General features: G+C 36.7%; 1 protein-coding gene across 1 annotated transcript in view; it reads left to right on the top strand.

Moving 5' to 3' along the window:
• Positions 1-23,915, top strand: part of ACSS3 (acyl-CoA synthetase short chain family member 3) — a 79,857-nt gene that overhangs the window by 45,798 nt on the left and 10,144 nt on the right. The window contains exons 10-12 of the mRNA XM_029963501.1: positions 4,063-4,166; positions 15,766-15,861; positions 18,942-19,005. Coding sequence (XP_029819361.1) covers positions 4,063-4,166; positions 15,766-15,861; positions 18,942-19,005 — 264 coding nt within the window. The remainder of the gene's footprint in view (positions 1-4,062; positions 4,167-15,765; positions 15,862-18,941; positions 19,006-23,915) is intronic.

Raw genomic sequence — 23,915 nt, 5'->3', positions numbered from 1 at the left:
AAATCTACATTCACTACACATCTACTTCTAAAATCTATAAAAGTTAAAAATCAAAAAAAATCTCTGAGACATCATTAGTAAGCTGATTTTATTCCTGAAGTATTCATTACAAGTTCATCTTACTTTCTTACATCTGTTTTGAGTGCTATCATCAATCCTTACCCCTCCTTGAAATATGAAACAAGTTGATTTGAGACACTACTGCACTATTCTTCTATGATGTTTATTAACAAGAAAGTGATTCAGATGCTAGAACATTTAATTGCTGTTCTTTGGCATTTTTTAGGCAATTACTTAAATAACTTAGTCTGTCTTTAGAGTATTCATTTAATGGGAAATCTGCTAGCCTGCTTTGTAAGTCGTCGTGTTTTCTGACCAAATGAGAATTCCAGATAAGTCTCCTTGCAGAAATCAGTTGCCACAGATATAAAGAGGTATTTCATTATTCCTATTCAACGCATATGAAATGAACTTCTCCATTTGTCTGCAAATTTAGTTGTCTCATAATTCACTCATCTTTGGACCATGTTGTTCAGTGGGACGTGGCATCTCTTTATGAAACCTTCTAATGCAACATTTAATATCTAGTAGGTGCAGTTGTTAAGAAAGTCCAGCAGATGATTAAAATTTCCATTCTAGGAAAATACTAGTGTTTGGGTGTTACTTGGATGGACTTCTCTATTCAAAGTCAAGGGAATTCTGTCTAAATCACTTTGAAATCAGTCTTACTTTTAGTTCATTTACTTGATCTATAATGCTTTCTTCTTTCTGGTGAAGAATCTTAGAAATGAGGTATCTTTCTGCTACCTGGGCTAAAGTGAATCCTTACTTTAGAGCCTCCACATCCAAGAATGCAGTCCAGAAAGAGATTTCCACCATGGTACATTTCATTCCTGAGAAATTGTGTTAAAAAAATAATAAAGGTCAGTATCACTTAAAAAAAAAAAGTGTTAAAAAAGAGAGTTTGTTACTGTTAAGGAAAAGAGTTGGTAGGCAATGCCAGCTTCCAGTATACGAGGGAGTACTTGATTTACAGGAGTAAATTGAGTTATAAACAGACTTGTGTTTGAAATGACTTTTGAAATGACATAAGTTAAAAAAATTTCTGTTAAGAACTGATGTTTCTGGCATCACTGGCCTCTGCACAAAACTATAGGTAAGGTTTCTAAAGGTTCTAGTGTGTATGCTTTAAATTCCTTGTGGTTATTGCAATCAAATCTTGAAATTTTTTTGCTTTTGACACAAAATGTGTCTTAAACACAACTCATGCTTAGCAGTAAAAGAGATGTTTAATTTATAATAGTGTAGGACAAAGGCCCTGTTCAACCACATATTTGTAGGGGATCTAAAGACACAGCTTTTGATAACATCCAGTGCTGCTGAGCAGGCTGCTTCCTGTTGTGTTTGAAAAACAAGTAACATCCAAATTCCATGAGCCTCATCTACCTGAGCATGTTCTGTTCAGCTCTTTGAATCCATTCTCGTCTTTTGAGGTAGCTTCATAACACCAAACCATTAACTCTTCCCATATTTAGAATCACACTTTGCCCTGTAATTGATGTAATAGTTATGAGCTGGTTCACTCTGATTTCCAAGTGATTAGCAACTGATGGTTTTGCATGGAATGGGGGCAACAAATCAGCAGATTAGATTAACGTAGAAGTTACAATTTGCCATTTGTGTCCCATAGTCTACTTTGCTTTCTTTACTTTTCATCTGTTGAGAAATGGTCTGCCATTTTATATCATGAGAATTTAGAGATTCTAGCTTGTTCATCTGATACTAGATATTAATGCACTTGCTTTTGAAAGAAATATGAGACTGCATGAAAACTGTGCAGAAATAATGAATATAAAGTAGATAAGAAATTCCCATTATCTGTCTCATAACACACAAACAAGAGGATGTGAAATTAAAGTAGAAAATTCAAAACTGTAAGAAGGAAATATTTTGTCATATAATTGATGTTTCACACATGCTGCTAGAGGATACGTGATTAAGGCACAGAATTTGGGACAATTGAAGTGCATTATGCAGTTCTGCCTGCTGCCCTCTACTCTGTGCTGCTGTAGATCATGTGTGGCTGTTCCTGTTGGAGTCCTGAGCTGTGCTCATGAAGAGCCTTTGTGGGGCTCTCCCTCACCCACACTGTGAGAAGGAGCTAAGCTGCAGTTGTGTTCTGTGTCCCTCTTGACTCTGTCACCCAAACCTCCAGTGCTTGGATACTTGTGGCCAAGGTAAAATCTATTCAGGGAGGGAAATGAACAAACCCATCAATCGAGAAAAATCAGAAGGATCTAAAAATACTGGTTTTATATTTTACGTGCTTAAATATATATATATATATATGTCTGTAGACTCCAGGTGCATTAAAATTTAGTAAGAGTTCTTTATTTCCAATGTATGTTAAGAAGTGTTGTCTTTTTAGGAAAAAAAATCTTGTTTAATATGATGCAGATAGAGGGTTTTTTTGCCAGAAAACGTACCTTAACCTAGTATGTGCAATCCAGAATTGGAAAAACCCAAAACTTCCATGATCTTTTGATTTGGAAGAGTGAAGCTCAGATTATTACTCATGTGAATATTCCTGCTTTTGGGAAATGGTTTGGAGGTGTGGTTTCTTTTGTGCTTAGACTGACCCCAAAATGTACATGCTGTATTGAACAATTTAGATTGCACCAGGATCGTTAGGGACATTGATCTGTCCTTTACTGCGCTCTTGGACAGGGCCTAAAAGCCTGTGTGCTGAATTTCATGTTAGAAATGTAGATTTTCAGAACAACTGAGGACATGTTTATTTAACAGAGAGGTTTAAAGACCTTTCTTCTCAATTAACTGCAATTAACTGCATTGCATTGCAATGCTTTTAGAAGCAGTGACGTGCTTTGAAGGTTTAAGTGAACTATTAAAAAATTGTTCAGTTGGACATTTTATAACCATTGCCATTCCTTATTTTGCTATACTGTTTGATAGAGAAAATAATTCCATAGTTCTTGTGCTTTGTTAGGCTTGTGGCACTTTGCTCTGATACTCTTTTTGATGGTTTTGTGCTGTAAATTTGCCGAAGAGCTAATTTTTCTTCTTTTCACAACACAGAGTTGATCTTGACCTGCAGATTGTTAAATGTGATTATTAGAGCTGGTAGTTCAGAAAAGAGGTATTCTGCTTTTGGCTCAGGGGATAAGAAGGTATCTTAACTTTTTCATCAAGTTTCTGCTGTTTTAATAGCCCTGTTTTAAAACAAGGACACTTAACAGAATTTTTCATTGCTTTATGAAGTTAATGCATTCATTAATTTAATTTTTAAATCATAGCTGGAATGTTGTTTTTAACATGCCTAAGGATGGAATTTTCCATATAAAGTAAATCGAGCAGAATTTACATATGCTGCTTGATGGAAGTACCCTCCATATGAACATGAGTCTTAAAAAAGTCTCATAAAATACATATTTATGGTTATTACTTAAACAATGTTTTGGTTTTTTTTCTACCATAAACTTTTATTTGTGTTAGAATTCTAGTTAGCTATTGACTATAATAGCTATTGACCATCAGCAATGGCTTGTGCTTTACAATTAAAAGCGTTCAGGTGCAAGATATTGATTAGGGTCACACTCATTACAATCAGTATCTTCCAGTGTGCTCGGAAAGCAGTTTACCAAAATGATGTTGAGTATTTATGAGTACAAAAAATTTGCTTATTTGATGTGATAGCTGCTTATGCATTTGAGCTCCTGCCTTCGATTCCAAGTAAGAAACCACTCCAAGCCCTCTTGGAGTGTCAGAAAGGAGGGTTGGCCAAAATCTTGTTCTGAAATTAAGTTGAATTCTTTCATCTACATGTTCAAGTTCAATATGGTAATATTTTTCAAGATCTTCTGACTTAATACTACAAGTATTCTAATTGTTACTTAGAAGGAAGGAGCATACCAAGACTAAGAGCCCCCCTTCATCTTTTCCCTTTATCTGGAACGGTGACTAGAGGCATTTATTTTATCTGTTATCTTGTTTTTCTTTGCACATCCAGATCAAGATATATACTTTATTTATTTTTATTTAAAGGTTCAGAACATTATTTGTAGCTGGTGAGCACTGTGATGTGGACACGCTAAAATGGTCAAAAGAAGTTTTCAAGGTACCTGTCTTGGACCACTGGTGGCAAACTGGTGAGTGTTTTAAAATACTGTTAATAAAATACAGTGAGGAGAGATTTTCAGACTTGTTTTCTGACTCTGCAGGTAGAACTGTTATTTCTTTCCATGAATATTTAAATAGGCAGGATCAAGCATGAAAATAAAAATTCAAGCGGGAGGAATATTTTTTGGAAGTGGTCTGAGAAGTGACTTCAGGATACATTTAGAACACAGCATTTTTAAAAGCTATATAGGAAAAAAGGTATTTTGTGATATCTGTGTTTAAAAAAAGGGTTGCATCCGTATTTTTTCTGGGTGGATTTTATATTGTTTGCATCTGTGACTGTTTTGACAGAAAATTTGCTATTTAAGGATTAGCTTAAGGTTTTTCCACATAAATTTTGTGTAATTAAAAACAAACAATCTGCAGCAGAGTAGACTCTTTGGTCTTTAATATTGTACTGCATGGATGTCATTCAACTTTTAGTGATTACTTTGGAGTGCCTTCTGTTTATTTCACTGGAGGAGGATTAGGTACTTAGACTGCAATGAAGGAATCAGAGTACCAATCTATGTGTAACTTTGCAAAAATCCCAGTTGAATTCTGGATTAAGGCTTGATCAAATGTATCTCTTTATAACTATGGATTCATGTATTTTTAAATTTTACTGTTACGAGAAAAGATTAGGATTTTGCTTCTTACACACATTATGGCTATTTGAACTAAGGAAATGTATTACAGCAACTTCCTCCTTTCTTCCCTCCTTTGCTCCCTTCCAAGAATACCTGTTGTATTTTCAGTGGATCATTTTGAGTCTGTGGTTTCTCTGTCTCTGTCTCTGAAGAAAAACCTTCTGAGGTTCTGCCATGATGGGTCAGATAGCAGATATATAAGATTAGAATAAAAGTGGGAAACTATTTAGTTCCTCTATCTATTATGTAATTAAAACAGTTGAGGAGGCTTAAAATGCCTAATGTCCTTAAATAGCCCTAAATGTCCGTAAGACTGGGACATTCCCCGCCCCAATCTTAGATAAATACTGAAAAAGTACTGGAAGATAGTGCCATTTTTTATGTAATCTTGATTTAATCTGCTAATTAACTGATTAATTCGAGAGATGAGATTTATATTTTGCTCAGTTCTCTATGATCCTAATGTCTTTAGGCAAAAGCAGGCCTGAGTGATGCAAAATGAACAATATTCTGAAAAAGATTAAAAGATCAAATAATGTCTTTGACTAACTACTGAACTGTCAATAAGCAATATTACTGTATGTGATATTATCTGTCTATGTTTATGCAGATACATCATCATCATCATCATGGCCAGGCTCCCCCTCTTTCTCTCCTTTCACCCGCCGGGGCTAGGGCGGGGGCCAACCGTGGTCACGCCTGGGGGCCGGGGTCCCCGGACCTCCGCCGCACGTGGCACGGGGGCTGGCAGATACATAGATATATATAAAATTGCCTATAGCTTTGGCATTTAGTGCATAATATTTAGTGCAAGAGTTCCATGTTACCGCATTCGTTCAGACATAGAACCTTCACAGACCTTCACAGAATATTCTGAGTTGAAAGAGACCCACAAGGATCAGTGAGTCCAATTCTTAAGTGAATGGCCCATACTGTGATCAGACCCACAACCTTGTTGTTATTAGCACCATGCTCTGACAAACTGAGCTAATCTCAGAGTATCTCAAGTATCAAAAATATCAATGAGAGTTCCTAAAACAAGCATGTGGATGTAATTGAACTCATAGTATGTTGAGGTAAAACTGTGTTTGAGAGATTTTTCAAAAAAAGAACAAGAGCCCAGCTCAGAGCAATGTGTTTCTTGATTTTAATATTCATGGCATGCTCTTAAATTAAATTGTAGCAGGACTTAATGAGCTAAGGCCATTTCAAATACATTGTCTGAGAGCATTTAATAATTTGATTAGAAGGAAGACCCAAGTGATTTCTGTAGGAATGTGAGCTGGCAAGGCCTTCAGCAGGAAAAAATTTACTAAGTCAGAGTTCTTATCAGAGAACTGAATTTCAAGGGATAAGAAGAAAGAAGGAAGAAAGAATTGCAGAGTCAATGAGGTTGATGAGGATCTCCTGAGGTTGTTTAGTTAAACCCCCCTGCCTGGTCATGTCAGGCTTTGTGTCATTTGTGTCAGTCCACCTTCACCAATAACCCGAATTTTAAATATTCATATTTGTATTACGAGTATAGTAAGCACATCTTACAAGCTGGGAAATAAAGTCACAGGATCAATGAGTGGCAAATAGGATTTGAGGCAGTAAGGACTACTAAGAACTTGTTTTCTTTGGAGATGTGGTAATGGATGAAAGAATGGTATTTTCAGATCCTGTGCTCAGCTGTACATGGAGAGAGGATAGTCTTGTTTTGGGTTTGTGCACGTGTTTAGTTTCTGCTTATTTATATGAATTGACACTTAGCTCTTAAATAGCAATTTTCATCCTCAAAGTAGTTGTGCAAACACAAGCAATTAATTCTTTTAACACCCCTATGAAATAAGTACAGTTATTCCAGTCTTGCAGACATTAAATTGAGAAGGACAAGTATCTTGCTCCAAGCTATCCAGGAGGCCTTAAATTCAGTTTCAGAAAACGGCTTTTTTCTTTGCTCAGAGATAAATTTTCTTGTCATATTTACACGTTTTGTGATACTTTGTCTGAAAGGGAACAGGAATGCACTTTGGACCTTATTTTCTCTGTGCAGTTATGTTTTAAGGAAATGATAGAGTAGCTCTGTTTCAGTGTTGAGGTAATAAATTACAGGGCACCTTGCCAAATCTGTTTGAAGTAGCCTAAACAGTGTTTGGGTTGTACCTGCTATGTCGCATCCCTTATCCTGAGGGAAAAGCCTCAATACACAAAGAAGTGTGAGTTTGGTTTACCTTGGTTTTGGAGCTAGCTTTGAATTCTAGAACAAAAAAGGGGTAACAGCCAGGAGGTTGTGACAAGCTGTCAGAAACATAAAAGCTCTGAAAGTTTGTGTTTAACATCATCAGCTGCTTTCATGTTAGCTATTCAGCATTTTGTACTAAAAAGAAATAAAATTAAACTGCTACATCACTTTTGACATTTTGAAAAAAATGTCGTTAGATTTCAATTTCTTCATAATAAGTATAGGATGTAAAGATTTTTTTTATATTTTTAAATAAAAACATTTTTCAGACTCTTTGGGGATGTGTAGGAAAATTAAGATGAAACAGAACTGAAGCTGAAAATTCAATGATAAAATTTGAGTTGCATAAAGTCTCTGTCAGGAGACATGTTTCAATAGAACTTTTTGTTGTGTACTATGGAAATCAAAGTTACAGAGTGTGCAAGTGTAGTAGGTTCGAATTGGAGTTATCCACTGTTGCCCTGAGTATCAGCAGGCAGAACTGTGAAAAGATTGTGCACGTTTTCTATTTTCGTGGAAATAGGCTGCCTTATCCAGTAAGGAATGGGTGTCTGCAGCAGGCACTAGGACTAAGATCACATAATGCTTGATGCATTATGGCTGCTGAAAAAAACCCCTTATATTATGTGCTCATTGTACTGCAGTCTTGGATATTCTGAGACATAGTGTGATTAAATTTACTGGTAGGAATTCCCCAAGTTCTGTAGTACAATTAATAATGTATTCTATCACTTTTAACGTTTTCTTTTTCTTTCTCTGTGTCTTACCTCTAAAACATGCAAATCCTATCTTTTTAATATTTTTATTAGGACATACGTTTATTAAGTAATTAAACATAGGAGTAATAGTTATACAGATCTTTTATTAGGACTATACAAACAAAACAACTCTATCGTTGAATTCAGTGTAAAAAATATGAATCATGGTTAAATGTGCTCACTGTAATATATTTCAACGAACTACTTCCTACTGCAATCATGTATGAGGAAGAGTTTACTAATGTGGTCTCCAAGCAGCATTCTTCAGATTCCACTGTGCAGTCTTGGCAGCATTGTGCAGAATCTCCTTCATGTGAGTATGCAGAAAGATGGGTTTTGCAACTGAATTCTGTTAGCTTATCTTTCCAGGTTTATACTACAGAACTGTTCTTTAGGTGAATTACCTTATTAGACTAGACCTCCATCTCCCCACAAGTAACAATTGGATTCCAAATTTTGTTCTTCAGTCATCTCCTTCTTTGCCCCATTCAAAACTGTGCAGATAAGTCCAGTGCATTTTTTAATATTGTGAAATTTTCAGACCCAAAGGCAACAGAAAAGGTAAACTAAAGAAAGGATGGCTGTTTAATTTGCAACAAAGAGTCAATTCTTGGAAAATTTTTTTGGAATGACAGAAATTCAGTTCTGGATTTATGGGGATCAGGAATATGGAACTGAGATGAAAGAGATGAAGCAAATTTCTTCCCAAGTCCAGGTTACTGGTTTAAGTTATCAGGTACCTCAGTATAGATGCAGTTCATGCTTTTTAAAGATGTGTGTATCCTGTCAAGATTGGAATCATGTTTTTTAGTGGAAGCTGATGTTCTGCAAAACAGTTCTACAGAAGTTGGAATTACCCTTCAGAAACTTCTGCAGCCCTGGAACCCTGAATTAGCGAGTCCTCTGAGCATTATCTTCTGGATAACTGAACTAATAAGAGTTCATCATATCTCCACCTGGAGACTTGAATTCTGTCCTTTAAGAGTATGAAAATAAAGATTGTTTCAGCCATTTTGGTTTGTTTAGTAATCAGATGTGAACTGCATATCACTAGTAACAGTAGCTCATCATTCCTTCAATGTCATCTTAGGACACCTAGTTCAAATAGGTTTTTGGTTGCCCTTACTGAAGGAGAGAGAGGAAAAAGTTTTTTGGGGGGGGCATGGGCATTGCCAAGGCAGAGATTGACCTTTCAGTTCTGTGTGGCTGTCTCATTTTGTGCAGTTGTCTTTACCATTAACTTCAGAGAAAGGAAAAGGAACAGAACTTGTATTTTTTTCTGTTCTGTCTGGTCAACCGTTGTCAAAATCAAGGAACTCTTCCTAACTCATCCTGATGATTTGCTTCTCTCCTGAGATTGTAGCATTCATAGTTTTTGCAATTTTTATCTTACAATGATTTAACCTAACCTAAAGGAGTGAAATGGATTTGAATTAGTATTTGACACTCTTGTTTTCTAATGAGCCAAGTAATTTATGCTTAGTAAAATGGGTCATGTTGCTTCCCTGATTGTGTTTCCCTCTGTAACATTTTAGTATTACAGTCATCTGTGCTCATCTCACAGTCTTGATTTTTCATGAGTTTTCTCTGAGGAATCCAAGTGAAGAGGATTCTCCTTCAGTAGTTTAGGCTGTATCCACTTAGCTGAGAAATTTTATGACAAAAATGTCTTGTTTACCACTATGTTCTGCTTATGTGTGTGTTGGACATCAAAGAAGGTATGTCTGGATTATATACATATTCTCTAAGGTATTTTTGGTTTGAATGAATCATTACAGCTTCATAGGTTCATTGTGGTATTTGGTGTTGTTCACAGTCTTGCCCATTTCACAAAGTATGTTTTCTCCTCCCAGAGTGTTTCTCATTTGAGGGTAATTTCACATGTGCATTTCACATGACTTTGAGTTGTCCCACATATTGTGGGAAATGTGCATAACAAAGGTGTTGTGGCTTAAAAAAAAAAAAAGTATATCTTCTTATCTTTACTTATGGTATTTATTGCAGTTTGAGCATGGTTAAGTCAATAAATGTACTAGGTCCTTCTTGTAAAAAAAGAAAAAAAATAGCATGTACCTCTGTGCTTTAAATTTCTGGGAAGGTTCTTTTTTCCTCTCTTATACTCTGTTTTTTTTTACCACTGGTGAGCTACTGCTCTTTGTTGATACAAATTCATAATCAGCTGTGCCATTGCTACTCTTTCTTATTTGCACTGACATTTTCTAACAGAACTGATGGAAAGTATGTATTAAGCTTTTCTGTTCCCATTTGACTTGAGTTTCTTAGTGCTTATTAATCTTAATCTTCTCTGATTGACTTTCCACATGCAACCAGGGATGTACATTAATATGGATGAAGTATTATGTTTTCCTCCTTTTTAAAATTTCATTGCTGTGGTTTAGATCATTGAAAATAAAGGAACTTTAAAGCAGTCTTAAGTTATGGAGTTGAGCCATGAACAATGTTTAGTGTACACTGAATAGGGAAATGAAGAAGGAGACAGGACACATTTAGGAATGGGTATGTTAAAATAGAATAGTGGAGTCTCATCTGCCTGAAGATGAACTGTGACAGCACCTCTAGTTTGTATGAGTGTGAAGATGTTACAGGTTGCTGATCTCTTGTCACATGGGATCTGCTTTTTTATGTTGTTCAGAGAATAAAGTACTCAATAGGTTAAAGTAGATGATTTGCCTGATGATTTAAGAATAGTAAGCTACATGGATGGAGTGATCCTTTGCGGGATTGAGGGCTGCTCAGTGAAGGTAGAAAGAATGTGCTTCTAAAATGTTAGACCCTGATAAAGACCTAATAAAGATATTTGAGTTGCACAGCAATTTTACCTGTATTTTCCATCTTGGCAGTATTGCTATGCATACATATATTAAGGTTCCCCAAAATGATTAAACAGTAAACATTTAGCACTGAGATGTGTAATTATTATATTTTCCATTTGTCTCTTAGAATTTCATCATGTGTGAGCTATGGTGTCACAGTAGGAGGAAAACAATTTGAAATTAATTTTTAGTCTGAAAATATATTCTAATTCAATGCATTGCCTGACTTAATGAATCTTTAAACATACCATCTGACATCTTCCAAATATGACCAAAAAGCTTTCTATTCTCCTCTAATCTTGGCTGTCATTTTGCTATAGACAACTTATAAAATGTGCATTGTAATATACCGTTTGGAGGCAAAGGAGCTTGGTGCACTTACAGAATGAATGCATAAACTTCTGGTGCTTCATTACTAGCTTGCCAGTTTCTGATAACCAAATTATTTCCTGCTTTGGTTTTAATATTTGTCACGGCCCACCAACCTCTAGCTAAGCTAGTTAGATTTGAATGTTAATTGTGGAGATATTACTTGGATGTGCTTTGAAATCCTCGCAGGCCTTGTGTATATGTATGATAGCAAAAAACAACACAGTTTGTGAATACATTCTGTGGCTGGATAAGATTGTGAAAGGGAACCTTGGGTGAATTTTTATGGGTTTAAGAGTTGATTTTGTTTTCAAATAAGTGAATTAAATACAGAAATAGAACTGTTATACAAGAAGTATTTGGCCTTCACAAGTGTAATATGTTTTCATGGTAATAGAGACATTATGACTACAAGTGCTTTGAAGCATTTAGAAAATATGAAAAGAATTGCTGGTTTCTCTTCATGCTTATTCTTCAATTCCAAGAATAAGCATAGAAATTCAGGTACTTTCAGAAAATATATTACTTTTTAAACAAATTGGATTTTTTTTTTTGAGAAATGGTCTTCAGATTTTCAAATACCTTTAGCTTATTTTGTCATCTTCTTTTATCTCATGCATCTGTACATTTGCAAGAAATGAAGGAAATACTCTGTTTCCAGATAGCTGTACACAGCTGTTGATGTACCTATGGCTCCACAGTCAGGTTAATACTAACATCACAATTTCTAGATTGTGCAAGCAGGCTTGAAGCTGTCATTCTCAGTGCTATAATATGGGAAGGCTTGCCCAATTATTTAAATAAGAATATGCTTTAATTAGTGCAACACTGAATATACTGCAGTATTTCCTTTTAAACACTGGAACTAGTGTCCCAGCTGAGGTGGGAGGCATTCTTTGATACCACTGCAGGTTAGGATCTAATACAAAATTAAAATAGAGTAACTACATAGATCAGCTTTCAGAAAGCTATTTGTTGCTAAAGCTCTGTTTCAGATACATGGCCTGTCTTATGAAAGCACTTAAGTGTGTACCTGTGTTATATTTGACATTTAAAATGTAAAGTGATACCCTAAGCCATGAATTAGTCTAAATGGACAAATTGATTGGGGGAAGGAAATATTTGTGATACTATTCCTGTTTTAAATGAAACATGCTGAGATAAATAGCTTGGCGGTGGCTATCTGGATGTGTGATTTGTGAATGGTCTAAGCTTCTGTAAGGGCAAATCACCAATGAAAGAGGGAGTGGAGCATTCCTCCTTCATCTCTGACACTGCCTTTGTACCCCTGCTCTTAGGCCGGTCCTACCATGCATGTAGCTGCATGACAAGCAGAATCAGAGCATTGATTTAGGCAAAAATTAACCTGGCTGAAAGAAAGACTAATAATAATTTTTAAAAAAAAATGAATGAGTTCAATCTAATTCTTTGTAAAAATATGGGGAAAAGGAAGATGGGAATGTGCAAGTGTAGAAGGATAATGAGACCACCTTTTTTTAGAGTTATCTTCACTGATACACAATTAAATTAGCTCAAGTCAACCATGCAGTGTTCAGTTGTGCATTTTAAATACAAAATCATCCTTCTTCATATAATGGATACTGAAAATTAATATGGCTGTCACATCATTGTCCATTTTAGCTGTTTTCCACACAGTAACCTTTTTCGGTGGTGTCTGTGGTGTATGGCCCTGTTGATTGAGCACACTTGGTGCTCTTATACAATAAAGAATGTAGAGAATAAGGGGAACTTCAGGTGGAAATACTCAACAGCAACTAGTCATAACAAAAAAAAAAGCCACATTTTTGTGCAATGTACCGGTCCTATTGTACAAATATATCTGTTCTGAATGTCTGTTTAATTAATAGATCTTTCTAGTTTCCTTAGTCACCTTTTAAAAAATGGATTGCTTCATTTTCCATGTTTTCTGAGTGAAGTTTCTACATGACCATTTCTGAGTAGATAAAGTTAAGCAGTTAAGAAGAGCTTTTTTAAGTCTGTATGTACAATTTAACCAAGTGAGAAAGGTCAAATTTAATTTTACTTGGATGTGAAGAATAGATGAAAAAACACTGTTGATTTTCCATGACTCTTTCAGTTAACTTGTAGAGGTTTTACACTCTGTTTTATAGAGTGCTAGTGGGATGAACAAACATATTTTGCAGCCATCCCACCTCAAGGTAACAAGTTGTTCTGATCTGCTGCCATGTGAATATAAACTGAATTGTAAGCAGCCTGATGGACAAGGTTATGCTTTAGAAGAGATAGTTGCTCTAAATAACATTTGAGCAAGAAAGTCTTAACTGAAATTCTTTCCAGTTGATTTATTGCATATTCTAGCTTTACCCTAGCTTCACTTAAGCTTTTAAGCAGTTGAGAAACTCCTTGTAAGGTAACTAGGAAAATCTTGATTGCGAATCATTCAACTTGTGTAACTCACCTAAAAGTTGGTACTTCTTGAGGGCTTTTTAAGATAGACCCCTGCTACTCACCATATTTTGTCACTCTTTATGCACCTTTATGCACCTGACAGCTTAATTCACAAGAAGAATAAGTTAAGAATGCAGTCAGATTGAGGAAAAATAAATTATAATTATAATTATGAGCACTAAGATTTTTTCTGCTGCATCTGTAATACTCCTCGGGAGTAAGGAGTGAAATGAAATACCAAACAATGCATGAAAGAGTTCTTGAAGTTTCACTATTAGCCAGCAAAACCTTTTATAGTTTAGGATGGTGGACTGTCTTTAATCTAACCTAATTGCATATAATATGTGAACTGGATTTAATTTTACACTTCTTTCTGACAGTTGATAAAACTGAATCGGAGAATCCTTAAGAATTTACAGTTCTTCAAATTCTTTAGTCACTGCTGTCTCCCTGTGGCTTCTCTCACTTCTTTGCTATAATTTGCTGTAGTGCCTTGCACCAGTAGTCTAGTCTCTTACAGCACATGGGTGCTCACTGCAGGTAGTCAAATGTTTGAGTCATTAATCACTAGCAGTTCGGTCTCTTTAAAATAAAGGCAAAACACCAAAAAACCAAAAAGGCATATTTGGGGAAAAAAAAGAAAAGAAAAGGTGGATACCAGAATTTTTGTGTGACCCTTGGCAAAAAGTAATCTCTGTAGATTTTTCCGTAAAGGGAAAGAGTGAAGAGCTGCCGGTCTTTTTTCAGTCTTAGACTCTATTATATGACTTGATAGTTTTTATTCTTCTTCTGCGATAACAACTCTGGTAGTATAAAAATGTTATGTGAAATGAAGTATCTTAAGAAAGAGAGGAAGGTGATGAGGGAGAAATTTCTAACTGCCTAACTGTGGGGATAATTAGGAAGACGTAGGCCTTACTGGAAAGCATTGATGACAATTTCCAACCCAAGTAGTGGAGGATCTCACAAGGAATGGTGTGCTCCTTGACCTTATACTAACAAACAGGAAAGGCCTTGTTGGAGATGTGGAGGTTGAGGGCAGCCTTGCATCTGGAGTGACTGTGAGATTGTGGAATTCAGTAGTGGGCAAGGAGGAAGCAGGACAGCAAGTAAGATTGTAACATGGACTTCAGGAGAGCTAACTTTAGCCTCTTCAGGGATCTTCTTGGAAGAATCCCATGGGAAGAGGTCCTACAGGGAAGAGGGATCCAAGAGAGCTGATTGATACTCAAGACTCACTTCTTCCAGGCTCAAGAATGCTGCATCCCAATGAGAAAGAAATCAGGCAAAGAGGGCAAGTGACCTGTGTGGATGAATAAAGTAATTTCTCAAGTGTAAGCAGGAAATATGTAAGGGATGGAAGCAGGGTCAGGCTACTTGGAATAAATAGAGAGAGCTTGTCAGATTAAGTAGATATGAGACAAGGAAGTGTAACAAAGACAAGGGCTGGATTCTGCACCTGAGACAGGGCAACCCCGGATGTACAAACAGACTGGGGAACGAGAGGCTGGAGAACAGCCCTGTGGAAAGGGCCCTGGGGGTCCTGGTTGATGGCAAGTTGAATATGAGTCAGCAGTGCCCTGGCAACCAGGAGGGCCAACCGTGTCCTAGGGGGCATCAGGCAAAGCATCGCCAGCTGGTCGAGGGAGGGGATTGTCCTGCTCTGCTCTGCACTGGTGTGGCCTCACCTTGAATATTGTGTTCAGTTTTGGGCACCACAATATAAGAAAGATATTAAGCTAATTATATCCAGAAGAGGGCTACAAAGATGGTGAAGGGTCTGGAAGGGGAACCATATGAGGAGCAGTTGAGGTCACTTGGTCTGTTCAGCCTGCAGAAGAGGAGACTGAAGGGAGACCTCATTGCAATCTACAACTTCCTCATGAGAGGAAGAGAAGGGGCAGGCACTGATCTCTTCTCTATCGTGACCAGTGATAGGACCCAAGGGATTGTCATGAAGCTGTATCAAGGATGAATTAGGTTGGATATTAGAAGAAGGTTCTTCACCCAGAGGATGACTGGGCACTCCCTGTCACCAAGCCTGACAGAGTTCAACAGGTGTTTGGACAATGCTCTTGGGCACATGGTGTGATTCTTGGGGCTCTCCTGTGCAGGGCAAGGAGTTGGACTTTTATGATCCCTTTGGGTTCCTTCCATCTCAGGATATTCCGTGATTCTCTGAATTCTAAATCTTCATTGCTTGTCTAGGAATTTTATTTTATTTTTTTATTTTGATGTGCTAAGCATCAAAAAACGTAGAACCAATAAATTCCTAATGAAACTAAGAACAACCTTAACTGATTATATTTGTGTTCTCTTAACAGAATCTGGTTCTGCAATTACTGCTTCCTGTATTGGTTTGGGAAACTCTACAACACCTCCACCCGGACAGGCAGGAAAACCTGTGCCAGGATATAATGGTAATACTATGCTAAAAATGTTACTAGAAAAGGAAATTGCTTCTATTCCTCAGTAAGTGCTCCTTAATTGTAGCGAAAGCAAATTACAGTCTTTCTAACACATTTTCCTCCTTCCTGAAACAGGAAATTCTACTTTTTTGTGTCATGGAATGTGATTGTGAATAAAAAATTCAGAGTTATGTTCAAGAAAACTGATCAGCTACTCTTGCCTTTATGATATGAAAGGGGTAGCACATACTGTGACACAATACTCGTTTACACTTCTCCACAATGCTTCTGCACTTTAACACAATTTGAGAGAGTTGTTAAGCACATTATCTTTCAGTATTTGTGGAGCATTTTTATTTCCAACTGGGAGAAATGGTAGGCTTTGGACTAATGTGAAAAGGATGTGCACTCATTGTCTGGAAGGTATTTGCATGCAGAGGGTGCAAAAATATTTTAATACCCCTGATTTTAACACAGTTTCAAGAATTACTTGAAGTCTGAAAAGTAATTACATTAAAGATCAGATGATCTTCAGGAAAAGTTCTCACATAATTGGGCAGAAAGCAGAAAACAGGAGCTAAACTGTTTTTTTTCTTCTAATACATATAATTGGTAGTGAGCATTAAAGAAAATAGAACATTTTCAGCAGCTCTTTGTTTTGGAATTTACAGTTATGGCATGAGGACAAGCATTAGCTTAAAAACAACTTTAAAACAATGCCAATGAGTTAGTCCAGAGTTGTAACAAATAGGAAAGAGTGGAAGAAAGTAGTTGCATCATGCATGCTATCAGATGATAGTCAGGATGAGAAAGAAATATGAGTAGCAGGAATATAAAAATTTCCAATGCATACTTTGGAGCACTGGGACTAGTGTAATTAAAGAATTTCTTGAAGTAGAATGAAGACAATGTCTTTAGCATACCTTATAAGAGAAACAAAAAATGAGCACTAAAAGTGACTAAAGATTTATGGTATAACTTTACCTCTTTCAGTCTTTGACCAAATATGTCCTGTAATGCAGCCATTCGTAAAATACTGATTTTTGAAATTACTCTTTACTGACTACTGCATTTTCCTGCTGTTACTGTATTAATTAGAGAGGATATTTAAACCATTTAGGTGATAGATTCTGTATTTTTAGATTATACATGCAGCTCTTAATGGTTGATAAGTCATGTTGTATTTATGCTGCAATATGAATACAAAGTTACAAGATCTACTTTTTTTTTTAACACAGACAAATTCTTTCCTATTACATATTGCTAAAAGTAAACTGATTCTTTGCTGATTTTTAAGAACACAGAGAATAAGAGTTATGATATAAAAGTGCAGTGGCACAAATTACGTTTATAAGTGATTCAGGATACCATGTTAATTTCTAGGTCTGTTGCCTTAAATCAGAGATTTTGTTGTGATTTTCCTTTGATCTACTTGAATCCTCTCCAGACAATTTCATTGCATTTTCAGACTGAAACAAGTCCCACATTTTGAAGAAATAATTCAGTTCTTAAGTAATTCAGGAGCGAACAGTATAGTATCTCTGATCTCCAGATTTGTCTACATTGAAATAAGCAGCTTGCAAGGAGGAGACTGAAGACTGAGATTAGTACCTTGATGAATCAGTTACAAAAAAACGATTATATTTTACTCTAATACCATAAAAATAGGAGAGAAAACATCGAAAACTACATATGAGTGGATCTTTTCATTGTGTGTTCTGAGCCTAAATTCTCCAAATCTAACATGAACAAATCTACCATGTTCTTAGACCACCTAACAATAAATAAATACAAAACATGTTTGCAGATTATGAATGGGTTTTGCTTATGCTGTTCCTGATGATTTTACTAAATGTCTTCTATGTGTCCAGTCATCCTTTTGATTTCCTGTCCCAGTTACACCAAGATACTGATTTGTAAAACTGGCCTTGTGTACTTGCTTGTGTCTATGTGCTGAGCCATTGCTTTCAGCAGGCTCTCTTCAGTTACTTAAAAATTACCATCTTCTTTGAAGGAATAGCTTCAGCCAGAAATAATAAATGTTGGCATTGTTTGGACAGATAGAATATGATATTACTCATACGAACCTTAGCAGAGTTTTAGTCAGAAGTCTGTAATTTTCTTTTCCTCATTTCCTCTGTGACCTTTTAATATAGAGTGTAAGATTATTTTTAGTAATTTAGATTCAGAGGAACATTGCTTTCTTTGCTTGGGGAGGCTTCAAAAGGCATGTTTTTAAATCCTTATGAGCCCAATCTGTCAGAATCTTCCCTCCTGTTCTTCTATGGTTTAGTTGTTTCACTTTATTTAACTTCATTTTTCAAAGGCCAAGTTGGTATTTGTCATTCCTTTCTTATGCCCACACCTTTAGATGGAATGGATGGTTGTAGTAGCTTCTGTTTCAGGTGTTTTTCCTCAGAAATTTCAGTATCAGGATATGATGCTTTCACTGAAGGTGGTGGGCCAGTGTCATCCAGGGAAAAAGCTTCACTTGGAAGGTCTGTATTCTGTGCTGTACTTGAGCATTACCCTGCTCTGCAGATTTGGGTAGTTCACAAGGTACTTTATGGCTTTGTGCTAGACTACAATAAACTTTGTTAGCTGGGGAGTATCTTTCTGAGACTCCTGAGAGCCTTTGAAAAGCAGGTGTACTTATTTACTGCCAATAGTATTTCTCACATTAACTGCGTTAACCTTCAGTAATCTGTTATTTCTTGCTCATGTTACCCACATAGTTTTTCTTTATATTTGTTGTGTATCTTAATGGTCTTTTGCTATTTGGAAGTTTAGATTTTCCAGTATGAGGGTTGCTTTTAAATTTCAGCTCTCTGTTTTTTCCTTTTGAGACTTTGTTTCCCTATTTCTGCTGCCAAAGCGTGAGTATTTGTGCTTTTTGTGCTTAAGGCTGAATGTTAATAAGGCCATAAGATTATCCAGTTTGGCACTCCCAAATTACTTAATTCCTTTTGTTGTTTGGTGTATTACCACACTGAAGTGTGACATAAATTGATATCCCTAAAGAAAGACACTTTCCTCCACCTAAAACGACACTACTAAACTTGAGTTTTCTTCCTATATTACTTTTTTTACAGTGATGATTCTGGATGAAAATAAAGAACCAGTGAAGGCCAAGACTTTGGGAAATATTGTGGTAAAGTAAGAAAAATAAGTATCTTACAGTTAAGGGAAACTTCTTACCTGGCTTGATTGTCTTTTGACTGAAGTTTATATATATATATAAAACACAATGATTGAAGTAACGAGGATTGAAAAGTGTGTTTGTCTCTGATACGGATACGAGACTGTCCTGTGATATTGAGGAGTTGCAGATGAAATTTTGTGAGTGAATGAGGGTGGATTGCTGGCTTTTTTTCTTAGACTACAGCAGAGTTTACCATTTTCATAATTGCTAGCCTGTTGACATAGGATGAAGCCTTCCTGCTGTGATGTATGAGCAAGATACTGAATCACTCCCTTCATTCTTTTATCTTCCACTTCAGTGAAATAGTACAGCAGTGCAGACTGACATGCTTTGGCTTACAGTTGTGATGCTGCCTCTTCTTTCGCTATTTCCTAATCCCAATCGATGCACGTTCTTAGAGGGAGAACATGTATTTTGTGTTCGCTGTAAGAAAAAGAAAGATGTCTCTCTGTGTGCTTTGCACGAAACAGTGTTAATTTGTAGTGGTACTTGGACAAAATACACTGTGGTGTATTGGACAGGACTACAGCAAAAAAAAAAGAAATAAGAAAAACCCACTGTGCATCATGTAGGTGATTTTTAGTACCATTTACCAGACTCATGTCAGATGACTTCCATAAGCTTTAATATTCTTTTTGAAAGTACACCTTTCTTGGCACTTCTCTTAGATAAAAAGGTCTCTGTTTAGATAGCACTGTGAACATCAGTTACATTTATCTTGCCTTTTGCCTTTTCAACTGTTGCCAGAACTTTTCCTTATTGCTGTAACAATCGATAGGCTGCTCCCCACAGCCCATGATAGCTCTGTATTCTGGATGTTTCACAGCTTTTAGGCAAATGGCATTTTCCTCAGACAGGTACCTGCTTTGTGATGAGTATGGTAGCTGTAATCACCTCTGTTTTCAGTCACAGAAAACACTTCAGCTCTGAACACTTCTTAACTGCCAGCAAATGCAAGTACAAAAGGCAATGCATTCATCTGTTTCTTCTGTGGTAAATTTCTGGAGAGTTGTGATAGTTCAGAGTCTTCACTGCTTGCTTAGATTAATGAAAGGAAATATAAAGATTAGCATTAACCTTCAGTGAACTGAAAATGTGTCAAAAGCTGAAACATTGGGACAGATGTACCGATTGTGATGAATTGTTAGTGAAGTTAGCTGAGGATTGAGTCAACAGGCACATGAGCTGGGGATGAGAGACATAAGAACTGCATGCACTGGACTGTGCTGCAGATGTGCAGCACTAACAGTGTGGGTGGGCTGGCATAGGAGGTGGAGTTGCTGAGGTATGGAGGTTTTTTGCTCAGCTGCACTACTAATCTAATGTAACTAGACCACTGTGGAGGCTGAAGTAGTATCACATGAACTTATTGTACTGTGTATTTTCAGGATGAAATCTATACCCTGCCTAAATCTCAGCATCTTTGGCTAAGTCAACAAGGATACACAGGCATGGCTTTAAGGGCACACATGATCTTCCCTGAATCAGCAGACTCATAGTTAGAAGTAGTTTTCTTGTTACACATGTAAGATTGTGCATTCATTACATTGTCAAGTATGTGCATGCATTCCATTACGGAGCAAAAATAATTGAAATTGCTCCAACCTTTTATAGACTGTAGTTGGAAGTATCTGTAACTCAGGTCGGAGTGGAAAGTTATCTTTCAAAATTCTCACCCCTGTAGTGCCTGAAGCCGTAGTAAAACATAGGCTTGTAATCAGTGGAGAGAGAGAAAGGTATTTTTGTAAGAAAAGTGATCCTAGCTGTCTTAGATATTCAGCTAGGATAGAATAAATTGTCTTCCAGGTGTGCTGATGCCTCTCCAGTGACAGCAGTTTGCTTAGGATAGGTGCTTAGTCTTGTCTACCAAAAGAGAAGTGGAATAAACTCCATCTGTAGCAACTCTGCCAAACAATTTTAATTATATATACTGATAGTTAATGTTGGAAGATGTGTGCATATGTTTCTGAGTCCTTGCTGTCTTTAACTGCCTGTTAGAAGTGATGTTGCTATATTAGAAGATCCTGTTTGGAGTTACTGTCAAACTCCTAAAACCAGACTTTACCTTCTCTATTATGGCCCCACAGCTATGCAGCTATGCCAAGTGAAAATTTACTAGATTTATAAGATGAAGAACCCTAGAAACAGTACCTTTCAAAGGGCTTTTTTATGTTACAGTGGATGAACCTCTGAATACACAAGATCTTTGAATGAAAGGTAGCTGCTACTGTAACTAAGCAGGTAATATGATTCCTTGTTATTCAATGGGGAAGCTGAAAAGGAGCTAACATTACTGTCTGTGGATATGATGTTAATAAATCTGTTTATACATTGTGTTTGATTCTTATGTCCGTATTTCAAAAGGCTATTGAGAAAGTGACTGGATTTTAGGGAAAATATGAATTATAGTGCTGGAATGCTTGTGGTATGAAAACCTGTGGTATGTGGTTCACCCAAGATCAGTAAAATAGTAACTTTGTCAAGGCCAAGAAATACCCAGAGGACAGAAACATCTCTGAGAGATGGCTATTTAATCTACCATAAAGAGATCAGAAGCTCAAGCTAGATGTATTCAGATGAGAAATAAAACACCATTTTAACAGTGAAGGTATTAAACCATTGGAACAAATTCTTGGGACTGTGGTGGTTTACTTTGACATTTTCTAGGTCAAGCCTAGATATCTATTTTAAAAATTGTGGGGTTCAGGCAGGATTTAGTAGATGGCATCTTTTAGCCTGTGTTGTATGGGAGGTCAGTGTGAAGGAGCAAGATTCAGGATGGGAGAGGTTCCAGGCTTGGAGAAAGACATACAGCAATTGACAGGACTTTATTATATGGACTTTACTGTTATTATGTGGTTTCATTGTATTCACATTACACAGTGCACAGCCTGGACATGCCCAGGCTTGCCACGAGTTTGCCTGCTCCCTGCTTCCCCGCTCCCTTGGCTGATTGGCTGAAGGAGCTGCAGAGAGGAGACAGCTGCTATTCGCCCCTTCCACGTTCCTCCCCCTTTTGCCCGTGCCCCTATCCCGATTTGTTCTCCCATTTGTCTGTCTCATGCTCCACCCCATGTTCTGGCCCTTTCCCTGCCTGAACTGATAAAAAATCCTGTGCACGCCTCAATAAAGTATTCCATCTGCACTCTACCTTGTGTCCCCAACCCATCCGCGCTGTGTCACGGCCCCATCCCCTCTCGGACCATGGCAGGTCAGTTCAGATAAAGAATCTGCAAAAGAAAAAGATTTATCTCCCTGACAGCCTTCTACATGTTTATCAGCTTTGTCTTTTTCCTTTACAAGTAAAACAATAAGTAGGACTTCCAATGTGAGAGCAATTTGTCCAAAGATGGGTTTTCTAGCAAATCTCTGACTGAGTACATACCCATTTGAACTTTCTTTATTTTGAACTTTTTCCAACCACTTCCACTAGTTTTTGATGGCTTTCTCTCTTCCCCACTAAACTGTATTTTTTCTGTTTTTTCTGCAAGATCCATACTGAGACCAACTACTTTTGTGACCCCTTTCAGCTAACTAAGGTAGTATTTCATGCAGACTGGAACATTTGAGATCCTCTACTCTCCTCTACCCTTTTTCATGTGCTGTTATTCCTGGTGTCTGAAAAACCTTCCAGATGCCTTTCAAACTTGCAATCAAAAATTTCTATAAAAGTGATGTTTATGCACAGCACTACATAAAAGCTGAGTAATAATTATACCTGCCAGTTAGGATGATTTAGTTGCATTCACAAGCCCAGACTCATTTAACAGTGAGTTATACTTGCTTTGACTGACTATAATGAACAGCCTGTGTCATTGTCTGCCATAAAATAAAAGGATGTCTTTTCTGAATATCAGCAAGGTAGCCTTTCCAGTAGTTTTTTGACTTTCATTTGTACTTCCAGAAATCTGATTTTCTGTGTAAATTATTTTTTGAGTGCTCTGTCTATAATTGCTTGGTTCCATTAACGAGGAATCTTACACCGTTTCGATGAGTGGCATTTTGAAAGGGCGTGATACATGGGAGTCAGATTGTCTTGGGCTAAACTGAAGGGTGTACTGTTCTGTGAAAGGTTAGCCACTGTTGTATGAAAACTAAATGAATTTTGAAACAATGCTTAAAAAACAAGTAATGATTATCATTTAAAATTCTCTAACAGAAAACAGTTTCTGTTAAAGTACTTCAGAGGATTTTTTGTGACGCTGTTGAGCTTATCTATGTCTTAGTTTCTCCAATTTATAATGAAATTACTTCCTTATCTTTGTAAAGTGTAACCAGAGTAAATCTTTGGTAAACGAACCCCTATATTTTACATCACTAATTTACAGAGTTTACCTGGTTTTCCTAATGCTGTTCTAAATGTATTCAACCTTGAAATGAGAAATGGGTCTGGATCTATATTCTTATAGTTCTACAATTTTAATCTTGATTTCACTGGAGTAAATGGAGAGTGACATAATTGTACTGCTGTAATTGTACTGGTGAAAAACTGGCATAAATCAGATCAAAATTCAGACCTATACATCCTCTTTGAGGTTTGAAATCCAAAGGTAAACTTTTTCATTCACATGTTTTTATTTATTTCAGTGTAGAATTTGGGCTTGAAGCTCCACTTGGATTTGAAATTGTGCCTCTTCTTTACTAGTTAAATGGGATGAGTTGACTCTAGTTAGCCTGATCCAATATAGCTGCTAAACACATTCATGTTTTAGAAAAAACTAGCAAGCTTGTCTTGAATTTATATTTGTTGAAGCTTGTGACTGTCTTCTGCAGAAGGAAGAAGCAATTATAAGACAGAAGATGCTACCAGAGTTAGGACCATATGGAAAATCAAAGCAAGACTAGTGTAAGGGAAGGTTCATCT

Source organism: Manacus vitellinus, unplaced genomic scaffold, assembly GCF_001715985.3.
Source record: "Manacus vitellinus isolate BGI_N305 unplaced genomic scaffold, ASM171598v3 scaffold_5_pilon, whole genome shotgun sequence".
NCBI lineage: Eukaryota > Metazoa > Chordata > Aves > Passeriformes > Pipridae > Manacus > Manacus vitellinus.
The sequence above is the reverse complement of the archived record's forward strand: the minus strand, read 5'-3'. Positions and strand labels throughout refer to the sequence as shown.